This window comes from Sycon ciliatum, chromosome 1, assembly GCF_964019385.1.
Source record: "Sycon ciliatum chromosome 1, ocSycCili1.1, whole genome shotgun sequence".
Lineage (NCBI taxonomy): Eukaryota > Metazoa > Porifera > Calcarea > Leucosolenida > Sycettidae > Sycon > Sycon ciliatum.
In genome coordinates this window covers 64,808,745-64,821,260 of record NC_088643.1, presented here as the reverse complement: position 1 = coordinate 64,821,260, position 12,516 = coordinate 64,808,745, and the positions used below count along the sequence as shown (strand labels likewise).

General features: G+C 42.3%; 1 protein-coding gene across 1 annotated transcript; it reads right to left on the bottom strand.

Annotated features, from left to right (window-relative positions):
* Positions 1 to 4,502: 4,502 nt before the first annotated feature.
* On the bottom strand, positions 4,503 to 7,636 carry LOC135806442 (transcription factor SPT20 homolog; the record flags this gene model as incomplete). Its single annotated transcript, XM_065320631.1, has 4 exons — positions 7,538 to 7,636; positions 7,128 to 7,331; positions 6,195 to 6,494; positions 4,503 to 5,579 (listed from the first exon to the last, which is right to left on the bottom strand). Coding segments are annotated over exons 1-4 (1,680 nt in total), but the record flags the coding sequence as incomplete, so codon positions are not given.
* Positions 7,637 to 12,516: the final 4,880 nt, after the last annotated feature.

The following is a 12,516-nucleotide window of genomic DNA, read 5'->3' as shown; positions in this document are numbered from 1 at the left end:
TTATGGCGGGCAATTCCTCGAATTCTGCTCCATTTCTTTATCCACATGCCAAACATGCATGAAACTTACCAGAAAAAGTACCGAATTCTGCCAATTTTTCTGCCGGCATTATCCGCAAAGGCCTAGCCCAGTTAATTTTGCAAGCCAATTACAAGTATACATTGTATTACTACAGTCATCTACATGTACATGAATTGTACATGACATGTGGCAGTGAAATGAGTTCATTGTCCATACATGTTCATTGTATCAGTGCATGATTTCTGTTCCCATTTGATGAAGCCTGAACTAACTGATATTTGAACTGTTGAATTGCATTACAGTCATTGTGCTGCTCAGCTGTATAGGGATAACAAGACACAATAGAGAATAGAACCTTGATCAAAATTGTAAGTCCTATTGTATAGCCGGTCGTAACGCGGACGTGCGAACTTACTTCGCTCCACAGGTACCCTCGGTCTCAGGTACTCTCATATTTGTGCAATTGTTAATTTTGCTCCTGAATTGTCCTCCCTGTTGCTTTGCTACCGTCCTCCTCCTTCATACATACATGCGCATGTACATGCATACAATCATAATAATTATTATGGAGGAGTGCTCCGTAAGCCTTGCGGTGCTGCTGCACAATGCATGTTCACTTCACACAGACACAGTACTACAGAAGCATGTGTGCATGGAATAGTTCAAGTGTGTGCTTGTATGGTATTTGTACAGGTTGGAATGTTGCTCACACACCCCGGGCCATAGTCCATACCCGCATCTTGGAAATCTCCGTATAGTGTTATAAGGGTTGAGCACATGGATTCATGCCACCCATTGTGACGCTGAGTAAGGACTATTCTCACTTCACGAAGCACTTGAGCCAAGCAGATCAACCGCCATTCCAAAAAGCCAGATGTGGCACTCGCACTCAACTACTCACACGAGATACATGCACATCCATGTGGCGACACGCTGAGATGAACAAAGTGATCCACAGTCCACTTCTAGAATTCTAGTGCTGCTCCCTCTTCACTTTTCACAGTCAGTTACATGTATCATGAGATGTGATGGTGCTTCCCCAGGCGTCCCTCCCATATCACGATGTTGTTGCATGCTCTGGTCCCCATGTCCAATGTGCACCAGTTTTGCGCAACTACATGTACAATTTTATAATAGTATAGACTAGTAATACTTCACTTGTTCGTGATGCGATGGTCCAACCACGTCAAGAGCAAGAGGTGGCATTCATGCATGCTCTGTGCATGTATTTATGCAGGTACATGTATGTACGTATGTCATGTATTATGTATTGACATACTTCACCAGCTGGTGCTGCCAAGAAGCGACAGTGTTAAACAATGTAGGATTATTATTATTATTATTATCATTGATTGATTGATTGATTGATTTTATTTTACTTCGCAAGTTCAAACGGGTTCCTGGCCCAGTTATATGAAAGCGAAGGATAGAATTTGCCAAAATTCTAATGAGCAACAGCATAGGCAATATTATCATAGAAGTGGAGTACTATGCGAGCGAGAATACTGAGAAGAAAGGAACATGTCAAAACCTGACGAAACACAACCTATTTCAGGCATACATAAGGAAGGCAGGCTAGCTTAAAATTGACCGTTGAAAACTATAATACTCAGTGTAATAAATCTCTAATAATCTTTATTTCAGGATATGCACTTCGTTTTTGAAGCAGAAGAAACAAGAGATGTGCATCATGTGGGGCGCGCGTGCGACCGACTTGTCCGAGATTCATACAGTCATGTCCGTATAGTGTATACAGTCAACTTCGCTAATAACGACTGCGGACATAACGACAATTCGCGAATAACGACATAATCTCCATGCCCAGAGAAAAATCCCATCCCACTATATAAATACATAATTATAATGAGACTTCGGGTATAACGACACTTCGCGAATAAGGACACCTTTTTGATGCCCCGCCGAGTGTCGTTATAAGCGAAGTTGACTGTACAAGTACATGACCGGTTTGTACATGTACATGTACATGTAGAGATCTACACGACTATTCTCTGAGTCTCTTCCTTCTACATGTACATGATTGTAGTCATAATGTGTACAGTCATGTACATGTACCGTGTACACAAGGCAGAACAACAGAGACCAAACATCTTTCTCGTTACTCCGAGTTTCGTGTTCAAACACACTCATCAGACGATAATACATAATAGTGCTAGTATTTTATAATAGCAACAAAGAGAACAACTTACGGTCTGCAGTCATCGCCACACTACAACGAAGTCATGAAAGTTTACCAAAATCAAGATTCTCTTGACACATTCATCAGTGGGGGGGGGTCGTGACTGAAGAGTAACCATGCTGAACGATGATTGAATATACATTCAAATGAATAATGTGTTACGAGAACAATAATAATAAAGTGCTAAAATAGAATGAGGGAAGGTGAGACCGTGGCTATAGAAGTGAAGTGAGAGCTAGCTAAGTGCAACGGAGGGGGGGGGGGGAGACACTAATTGTAACGCTAGAACTGTGTAGTGAGACAAACAATCATGCTGTGCACCTACGAAAACAATCTTAGCGCAACTGCATGTTTCTTCTGCTTACAAAGATCAGGCTTATGCAAACGAATACAAAAAGCCTCAAGTACTTTCAACTGACTAGCATACCGTGCACGACAAAGAACAGAAAAACTAAAATCATCATACACCTGCAGACACTTAGGGTGAGACAACAAAATGAAAAAAAACGGCAGACTTCTTACGATCACAATCACCGTCCGATTCCTCGTCTCCAAAAACCGCAACCTCGTCCTCCGTCTCATCTTGAAACTCGTCCTCAGTGTCGTCCTCCGTGTCATTCTCCTCATCAACACCGATCGGCCCCAGGCTCGCTTCATGTTGCTTGACCTCTGTTCGTTGGCTCCTCCTTTGATTTTGATGGTAATTTGTTACATGTACCATTGTTGTTGTTTTTTATTTATTTAGGATTCCCCAAAGGCCGAGGCCTAAGTCGAGGGGGTCTCCGTTCATGGCTTACTGGGAATATAGATTGAGAAGAGGAAGGGTTATAACAAATGCGTACTGTAGAAATCAGCCATAACATTCGTCACTATGTTATAGAAACTCTGGAAGGAATGAAACCAGCGGGTTCGAAGCGGGTGTTGGCAAAGATGGTACGGACACGAGACACAAAGCAATGACTATTTTGGGTGGTTCTAATGTCAGTGGGGAGAGAATTCCAGGTGGCAGCGGTAACAAAAAGGAAAGTGGCATGCGAGTATGTTGTGGTTGTGGTTGTGGTTGTGGTTGTGGTTGTTGTTGTTGTTGTTGTTGTTGTTGTTGTTGTTGTTGTTGTTGTTGTTGTTGTTGTTGTTGTTGTTGTTGTTGTTGTTGTTGTTGTTGTTGTTGTTGTTGTTGTTGTTGTTGTTGTTGTTGTTGTTGTTGTTGTTGTTGTTGTTGTTGTTGTTGTTGTTGTTGTTGTTGTTGTTGTTGTTGTTGTTGTTGTTGTTGTTGTTGTTGTTGTTGTTGTTGTTGTTGTTGTTGTTGTTGTTGTTGTTGTTGTTGTTGTTGTTGTTGTTGTTGTTGTTGTTGTTGTTGTTGTTGTTGTTGTTGTTGTTGTTGTTGTTGTTGTTGTTGTTGTTGTTGTTGTTGTTGTTGTTGTTGTTGTTGTTGTTGTTGTTGTTGTTGTTGTTGTTGTTGTTGTTGTTGTTGTTGTTGTTGTTGTTGTTGTTGTTGTTGTTGTTGTTGTTGTTGTTGTTGTTGTTGTTGTTGTTGTTGTTGTTGTTGTTGTTGTTGTTGTTGTTGTTGTTGTTGTTGTTGTTGTTGTTGTTGTTGTTGTTGTTGTTGTTGTTGTTGTTGTTGTTGTTGTTGTTGTTGTTGTTGTTGTTGTTGTTGTTGTTGTTGTTGTTGTTGTTGTTGTTGTTGTTGTTGTTGTTGTTGTTGTTGTTGTTGTTGTTGTTGTTGTTGTTGTTGTTGTTGTTGTTGTTGTTGTTGTTGTTGTTGTTGTTGTTGTTGTTGTTGTTGTTGTTGTTGTTGTTGTTGTTGTTGTTGTTGTTGTTGTTGTTGTTGTTGTTGTTGTTGTTGTTGTTGTTGTTGTTGTTGTTGTTGTTGTTGTTGTTGTTGTTGTTGTTGTTGTTGTTGTTGTTGTTGTTGTTGTTGTTGTTGTTGTTGTTGTTGTTGTTGTTGTTGTTGTTGTTGTTGTTGTTGTTGTTGTTGTTGTTGTTGTTGTTGTTGTTGTTGTTGTTGTTGTTGTTGTTGTTGTTGTTGTTGTTGTTGTTGTTGTTGTTGTTGTTGTTGTTGTTGTTGTTGTTGTTGTTGTTGTTGTTGTTGTTGTTGTTGTTGTTGTTGTTGTTGTTGTTGTTGTTGTTGTTGTTGTTGTTGTTGTTGTTGTTGTTGTTGTTGTTGTTGTTGTTGTTGTTGTTGTTGTTGTTGTTGTTGTTGTTGTTGTTGTTGTTGTTGTTGTTGTTGTTGTTGTTGTTGTTGTTGTTGTTGTTGTTGTTGTTGTTGTTGTTGTTGTTGTTGTTGTTGTTGTTGTTGTTGTTGTTGTTGTTGTTGTTGTTGTTGTTGTTGTTGTTGTTGTTGTTGTTGTTGTTGTTGTTGTTGTTGTTGTTGTTGTTGTTGTTGTTGTTGTTGTTGTTGTTGTTGTTGTTGTTGTTGTTGTTGTTGTTGTTGTTGTTGTTGTTGTTGTTGTTGTTGTTGTTGTTGTTGTTGTTGTTGTTGTTGTTGTTGTTGTTGTTGTTGTTGTTGTTGTTGTTGTTGTTGTTGTTGTTGTTGTTGTTGTTGTTGTTGTTGTTGTTGTTGTTGTTGTTGTTGTTGTTGTTGTTGTTGTTGTTGTTGTTGTTGTTGTTGTTGTTGTTGTTGTTGTTGTTGTTGTTGTTGTTGTTGTTGTTGTTGTTGTTGTTGTTGTTGTTGTTGTTGTTGTTGTTGTTGTTGTTGTTGTTGTTGTTGTTGTTGTTGTTGTTGTTGTTGTTGTTGTTGTTGTTGTTGTTGTTGTTGTTGTTGTTGTTGTTGTTGTTGTTGTTGTTGTTGTTGTTGTTGTTGTTGTTGTTGTTGTTGTTGTTGTTGTTGTTGTTGTTGTTGTTGTTGTTGTTGTTGTTGTTGTTGTTGTTGTTGTTGTTGTTGTTGTTGTTGTTGTTGTTGTTGTTGTTGTTGTTGTTGTTGTTGTTGTTGTTGTTGTTGTTGTTGTTGTTGTTGTTGTTGTTGTTGTTGTTGTTGTTGTTGTTGTTGTTGTTGTTGTTGTTGTTGTTGTTGTTGTTGTTGTTGTTGTTGTTGTTGTTGTTGTTGTTGTTGTTGTTGTTGTTGTTGTTGTTGTTGTTGTTGTTGTTGTTGTTGTTGTTGTTGTTGTTGTTGTTGTTGTTGTTGTTGTTGTTGTTGTTGTTGTTGTTGTTGTTGTTGTTGTTGTTGTTGTTGTTGTTGTTGTTGTTGTTGTTGTTGTTGTTGTTGTTGTTGTTGTTGTTGTTGTTGTTGTTGTTGTTGTTGTTGTTGTTGTTGTTGTTGTTGTTGTTGTTGTTGTTGTTGTTGTTGTTGTTGTTGTTGTTGTTGTTGTTGTTGTTGTTGTTGTTGTTGTTGTTGTTGTTGTTGTTGTTGTTGTTGTTGTTGTTGTTGTTGTTGTTGTTGTTGTTGTTGTTGTTGTTGTTGTTGTTGTTGTTGTTGTTGTTGTTGTTGTTGTTGTTGTTGTTGTTGTTGTTGTTGTTGTTGTTGTTGTTGTTGTTGTTGTTGTTGTTGTTGTTGTTGTTGTTGTTGTTGTTGTTGTTGTTGTTGTTGTTGTTGTTGTTGTTGTTGTTGTTGTTGTTGTTGTTGTTGTTGTTGTTGTTGTTGTTGTTGTTGTTGTTGTTGTTGTTGTTGTTGTTGTTGTTGTTGTTGTTGTTGTTGTTGTTGTTGTTGTTGTTGTTGTTGTTGTTGTTGTTGTTGTTGTTGTTGTTGTTGTTGTTGTTGTTGTTGTTGTTGTTGTTGTTGTTGTTGTTGTTGTTGTTGTTGTTGTTGTTGTTGTTGTTGTTGTTGTTGTTGTTGTTGTTGTTGTTGTTGTTGTTGTTGTTGTTGTTGTTGTTGTTGTTGTTGTTGTTGTTGTTGTTGTTGTTGTTGTTGTTGTTGTTGTTGTTGTTGTTGTTGTTGTTGTTGTTGTTGTTGTTGTTGTTGTTGTTGTTGTTGTTGTTGTTGTTGTTGTTGTTGTTGTTGTTGTTGTTGTTGTTGTTGTTGTTGTTGTTGTTGTTGTTGTTGTTGTTGTTGTTGTTGTTGTTGTTGTTGTTGTTGTTGTTGTTGTTGTTGTTGTTGTTGTTGTTGTTGTTGTTGTTGTTGTTGTTGTTGTTGTTGTTGTTGTTGTTGTTGTTGTTGTTGTTGTTGTTGTTGTTGTTGTTGTTGTTGTTGTTGTTGTTGTTGTTGTTGTTGTTGTTGTTGTTGTTGTTGTTGTTGTTGTTGTTGTTGTTGTTGTTGTTGTTGTTGTTGTTGTTGTTGTTGTTGTTGTTGTTGTTGTTGTTGTTGTTGTTGTTGTTGTTGTTGTTGTTGTTGTTGTTGTTGTTGTTGTTGTTGTTGTTGTTGTTGTTGTTGTTGTTGTTGTTGTTGTTGTTGTTGTTGTTGTTGTTGTTGTTGTTGTTGTTGTTGTTGTTGTTGTTGTTGTTGTTGTTGTTGTTGTTGTTGTTGTTGTTGTTGTTGTTGTTGTTGTTGTTGTTGTTGTTGTTGTTGTTGTTGTTGTTGTTGTTGTTGTTGTTGTTGTTGTTGTTGTTGTTGTTGTTGTTGTTGTTGTTGTTGTTGTTGTTGTTGTTGTTGTTGTTGTTGTTGTTGTTGTTGTTGTTGTTGTTGTTGTTGTTGTTGTTGTTGTTGTTGTTGTTGTTGTTGTTGTTGTTGTTGTTGTTGTTGTTGTTGTTGTTGTTGTTGTTGTTGTTGTTGTTGTTGTTGTTGTTGTTGTTGTTGTTGTTGTTGTTGTTGTTGTTGTTGTTGTTGTTGTTGTTGTTGTTGTTGTTGTTGTTGTTGTTGTTGTTGTTGTTGTTGTTGTTGTTGTTGTTGTTGTTGTTGTTGTTGTTGTTGTTGTTGTTGTTGTTGTTGTTGTTGTTGTTGTTGTTGTTGTTGTTGTTGTTGTTGTTGTTGTTGTTGTTGTTGTTGTTGTTGTTGTTGTTGTTGTTGTTGTTGTTGTTGTTGTTGTTGTTGTTGTTGTTGTTGTTGTTGTTGTTGTTGTTGTTGTTGTTGTTGTTGTTGTTGTTGTTGTTGTTGTTGTTGTTGTTGTTGTTGTTGTTGTTGTTGTTGTTGTTGTTGTTGTTGTTGTTGTTGTTGTTGTTGTTGTTGTTGTTGTTGTTGTTGTTGTTGTTGTTGTTGTTGTTGTTGTTGTTGTTGTTGTTGTTGTTGTTGTTGTTGTTGTTGTTGTTGTTCCTGTTTTTGTTAAATCTTGTGTTCCCAGTGTCTTCGCCGGTGCTTGACATCCAGTACACTGTACTGTAATAATTCATTGGTAACAGTTGATCATCTAGGTCTTTGAATGTTGATCGTGTTGTTTTCTTTGTTGAATTCCGTTCCCTTCAGCCTTCTATTATACCTTGTTCATGTTCAGTGCTTGCCTCATCCATATTTACACATGCCACCGACACCACAGACTCAGCCCCAGCACTGCCGATGACAGATGCAGGTGGCGGTTCTGGGGGAGGCAACGGCAACGACGGCGATGGGGGCATCACCCCATCGCAGCGTGCACTTCATTGTTCTCGTAACACATTATTGAATGTATATTAATCATTGTTCAGCATGGTTACTCTTCAGTCACGACTCCCACTGATGAATGTGACAAGAAATCTTGATTTTGGTAAACTTTCATGACTTCGTTGTAGTGTGGCGATGACAGCAGACTTTGTTCTCTTTATCACTATTATAAAATTGTTGTCTCCGCGTCGATTATTTAAATAATGCTATTCGCTATAGGGTAATTGTAGTGTAGGCTAAAACAGTGCTACAACCACGAATCTTGAGGAGATAGCATCAGCGCTGGAATACACTGAGAGTAATAGGAGTGCAAGTGTCATGGCTGAGGTATATTTCTATAACCAGCAGATACCAGTGTAGATAGTGACGCAATATGTGGTTTGGTGTGAGTTTGAAATAATGAGGGTGTACATGTGGGTGCATGAGAGAGAGAGAGTGTGTGTGTGTGTATGTGTGTGCGCGCGTGTGTGTGTGTGTGTGTGTGTGTGTGTGTGTGTCAACCTGTCGGAAGGCTACCCTCTTGCCAAAGCATTTGGAAGTTGGACTGGTTTCGGTTCCACAATCCAGTGTGTCGTTACTACAATAATTATGTTATAGCGTTCATGGCTGAGGTTGTTGGTATGTCTGTTGGCTCTGGTTTCCCAGTTCTCAGTAGCCGAGGCTGGTTGGTAAAGTAACTCAAATTTCACTTCAAGGTACCAGTGCATCTAGTGTCTGCTTTAGTTAAAGAAGCCTCTTTTACGGGCCAATAAAAATCTAGTGTCTGCTTCTATCAAAGTAGCGTGCTGTCTATTGGTTACCCCAGCAAGTGTAGGGTGTGCATAGGTAAACTGTCTTGGCCGTTTTATGCCGATGTACTCCGTGTGGTATAGACCAGGTGTGCATTGGTGGTCGATTCACATGGCTTCGCCAGTTGTGTGGATTAGACAGTTACCTGACGCAAGTCTTGATCTGTCTCATTCAGATCTTGTTCGCTATCGTTGCTATAGCTTATAAGAGAAAATCTGTGGGTGCACATCCAGTGCATTTGCAGATTTGCATGCTTCTCTTGTGACGGGCGTATACATGGTACATGGTGTGTGTGTGTGTATGTGTGTGTGTGTGTGTGTGTGTGTGTGTGTGTGTGTGTGTGTGTGTGTGTGTGTGTGTGTGTAAAAATGCCGCATATCTCATCATGTGACCCCAGTGTAGTTTGCGAGCGAGAATTTGTTGGCATGTCTGCACTTCGAGATGAGCTCGCTTCTCTTGTTGCATGTTGCTCTATACTACCAAGTATAGGCGGTTATGATCCGGAACTTCTCCGAGAGGCAAAGTTGGCACCTCTTGTTGATGTTGCTGTAGGCTCGTGCTCGTTCCGAAATACACCACTGGATCGAGTAGTCTTCCTGTCTCTCCTTCAATTTGCAGACATACTTGGATAACTCGGTACTCTTCCTTCTCTGCTCGTGGTTGAATGTACTTGTGGTTTCCGTACCGGGTCTTGAATGTTGGCTCTGTCCCTCCGAAGTACACACGTGCTGGGTTAACATTACTGCTTGTCACTTCGGCTTTGTAGACCAGCTGCTGTGTCTGGCACTTTCCTCTCATAGGACAGTCAGGCTTCGCTCGGCAGTTGTATGGCAGGTCTTCCTGTTGCGGGCTGAGTAGCTTGTTGTTGTTTCCACGGATGATGGCGGCTACATTCGGTCAGCAACTGTAGCTCACCTTCACCGAGTTCTTGTTGAAGATCTTGTGAAGCTTTGATGCCGCAGGGAAGTGCCTTGCCACGAGGGTCAGAAATGACTTGGCCACATTCGTTGATACACTTCTGCTAAACGGGGGGTTAAACCAAATTATCTTCCTTCTTCTTTTCTTATTTCTTCCTCTTTTTGCCTTTTAGGTGTACGATCCAGCGTTTCAGAATGACCGCTATTAGTCAGAATGACCGCTATTAGTCAGAATGACCGCTATTAGTCAGGGCGCTCCTGTATACCGGTACTGCCTCCTGGAATACATCATGACTGGATGATATGTCGGACAGCCTCCTTCCGATGGATTTGGGGAGGTTCAGACTGATCACTGGTGGATGATTGGACAGGGCATTGAGGTACAGAGGTGTATCGCCCGGTGTCCTGTACGGCTTGTACTGGCCAGTCTGTAGGTTAATTGTAACAGGGACACCTCATCCTTTTCATGGTGATGTTTACGAAGTTCACCACCTGCAGGTTGACGTCGATTGTGATCTTCAGATCATGGCGCTGGAATTCCTGGGTTATCCTCTTTTTCAGTCTGTCAGAATCACTTCCCGAGGTGTTCCGCAGCACAGCCAGGCCGTCATTCTTTCCTTAATCAATTTTTTACTATGTTCACATACCCAACTCGTAAAATAATAAGGAAAGACAATGGTACTGAGACAAGGACAAACGTGACAACTACTGAGTAGGGCCTGCACCGAGACACAGCAGTGATGGTGGGGCATTGATGGCTCTGCCGACCTGAGGTCTCGGTATCACGACCAGAAACACGCACCAAAAACAAAAGATAGAGCTGTAAGGGTCAGGAAAATAAAAAGAAAGCAAGGGTTAACATCAGCTAGTGTGCAGCGCAGCATCGTACCAATGGGAGTCGTTGACAGGGCACTAGAATGTAGATGGGTCGACAGGCAGAATGTCCGTGGTCCGTGGACCATCGCCAATCCTGGCCGCGGAGGTATTCGTTGATGTTGCATTTAAACTTTTGAAGATTTTTGCGAGTTGGGGCGGAGTCTAGAAAAGCTGGCGGCAGGGAATTCCATAGCTGGATTGTACAATACGGGAAACTGCGGAGAATGGTGTCTGGTGCTTGACGCGGTAGGGGATTTCTTGTCTGGCAACTAGTGGCCGGTGGCCGTGCGGAGATTGTTTCTGGTGCGAGTAGCGTCACAGGTCTCCAGCCTTGGTGGGAGGACTGCTAGCAATTGAGTCGGACCGGTGAGGAGGTGTAGTTTGTACGTGTATGTTAGTGCAGCAACATATCGCCGTAGGCTGAGGCTCTGGAGCACCGTCCCAGGACCAATGATGCGCAATGCACAGCGTTGGATGCTGTCTAGGCGTGCAGGATGGGAGGGAGCAGCTCCCATCCAGACGAGCGGAGCATACTCCAAAATGGGCCGTAAAAACCCCTTGTACGCTGTGAGGCGGCCTTCTCGGGAGAGATAGGGCGCAGCTCTCCGCAGGAGGCCCAGGCCCTGTTTGCCATGTATACACTGCGTGGATGTGCTCCGCGAAAGACAGCTTCGGATCAAAAGTCACCCCCAAGAGCTTTATTGTGGATGACTCTGGCACAGGGTTGCCTCCGCAGAGAAGAGAGGACAAGGCTAGCTGCGCTCTTTGCAGCGTTACTGTTATAGCCTGGGATTTTGACGGCTCAAACGCTACACGCCATTCCTTGCCCCAGTCTAGTTGAAGTTGTCCTGAAGCAAGGCAGCAGCAGTGGGGAGGTCGTTGCGAAGAAGAGTGTACAATGTCGCATCGTCAGCAAAGGCTTCCAGCTGCATGTTCCCAGCAAGGCATGTTGATACGTCGTTAATGTAGACGAGGAACATGGTTGGCCCCAGAATGCTGCCTTGTGGGACTCCCGCCTTCATGGGGTATGGACGGGAGGTTGCACCACCAACAACACACTGCATGCTTCGGTTGCACCACCAACAACACACTGCATGCTTCGGAACAGGTACGATGTCAGCCATGCAAGGAGGATTCCTTGAATGCCACATTGCTGTAGCTTGAAGAGGACACCTGCTTGAGAGACCTTGTCGAAGGCTCCAGCAATGTCAAGTGCAAGTACGCGTGCTGCGCCCCCACGTCCGATAGAGAATGCACAGGAGTGGTGTAGCGTAGTAAGAGCATCGGCTGTACCCAGATTCCGTCTGAAGCCAAACTGATTCGCTGCAAGCAGTGAGTTACCCTCGAGGTAGTTCGTACAAGTAATTTGAATGTTGATAATGGTCTCCATTAGTTTGGATATCACACTAAGGAGAGACACGGGGCGGTAGTTCTTGAGCTGTGAGTGAGATGAGAGCTTATGCACAGGGACAACATTGGCGTGCTTCCAGGCCTGAGGCTGAGGTTGGTATCCATGCCGGAAGCATAATGAGAAAAGCTTGGTCAGGACCGGTGCGAGCACCGAAGCGCATTCTTTCAGGACACGGGGGAGAGGGGGGGGGGGGAGGGGGGATGCTGTCCGGCCCCGTGGCTTTCGACTCGTCGAGACGGCGCAGGAGGCGGTGAACATTCTGACATTCTGGATGCGGAAGTGGACGTGGGTATACAGTCCGATTGACTAGCTGCATACGTGCTTCTCTAGTTCTGACAGGAGGAATGCACCCACCAGCTCGCAAACCTCAGCCCCATCAAAGGAACCCATAGCAGCGTCAAATCCGTTTGCTGTGTTCCGTTTCACCCTCTGCTGGCCGTCTTGAAACAGAAGGGACTTTCTTGAGTGTTTGATGGCTTCTTCTTCATTGGTGCTCACACTGCATAACTGCTTGGCGAATGATAGGGCCTTATCCAGCAAATGTTCCGTAATTGAAGGGTAGAACTCTAGTACGTCGAAACATATGAACGTATGCCTCTGTTTGTCGAGAAATGGCTTCGAACCAGTCAATGCACAGACGCTGTGTTTTTCATAAGTTCTCGTTCGTAGCTTGTTTTATTGCCAGGAGTATATTGTCCAGAGAGTACTCACGATTCCCATTTCGGATTTAGCAGGGTTCAAGTGATTAGTCTGCAAGGGAGGTTGTTCTCGAACCGGTCTTTGTGATCCTTCAATGTGATGAAGGCACTCGCCTTGGGTCACGCCTCCATTCGGTCGTCGATTTTCAGCGCAGACGCTACTT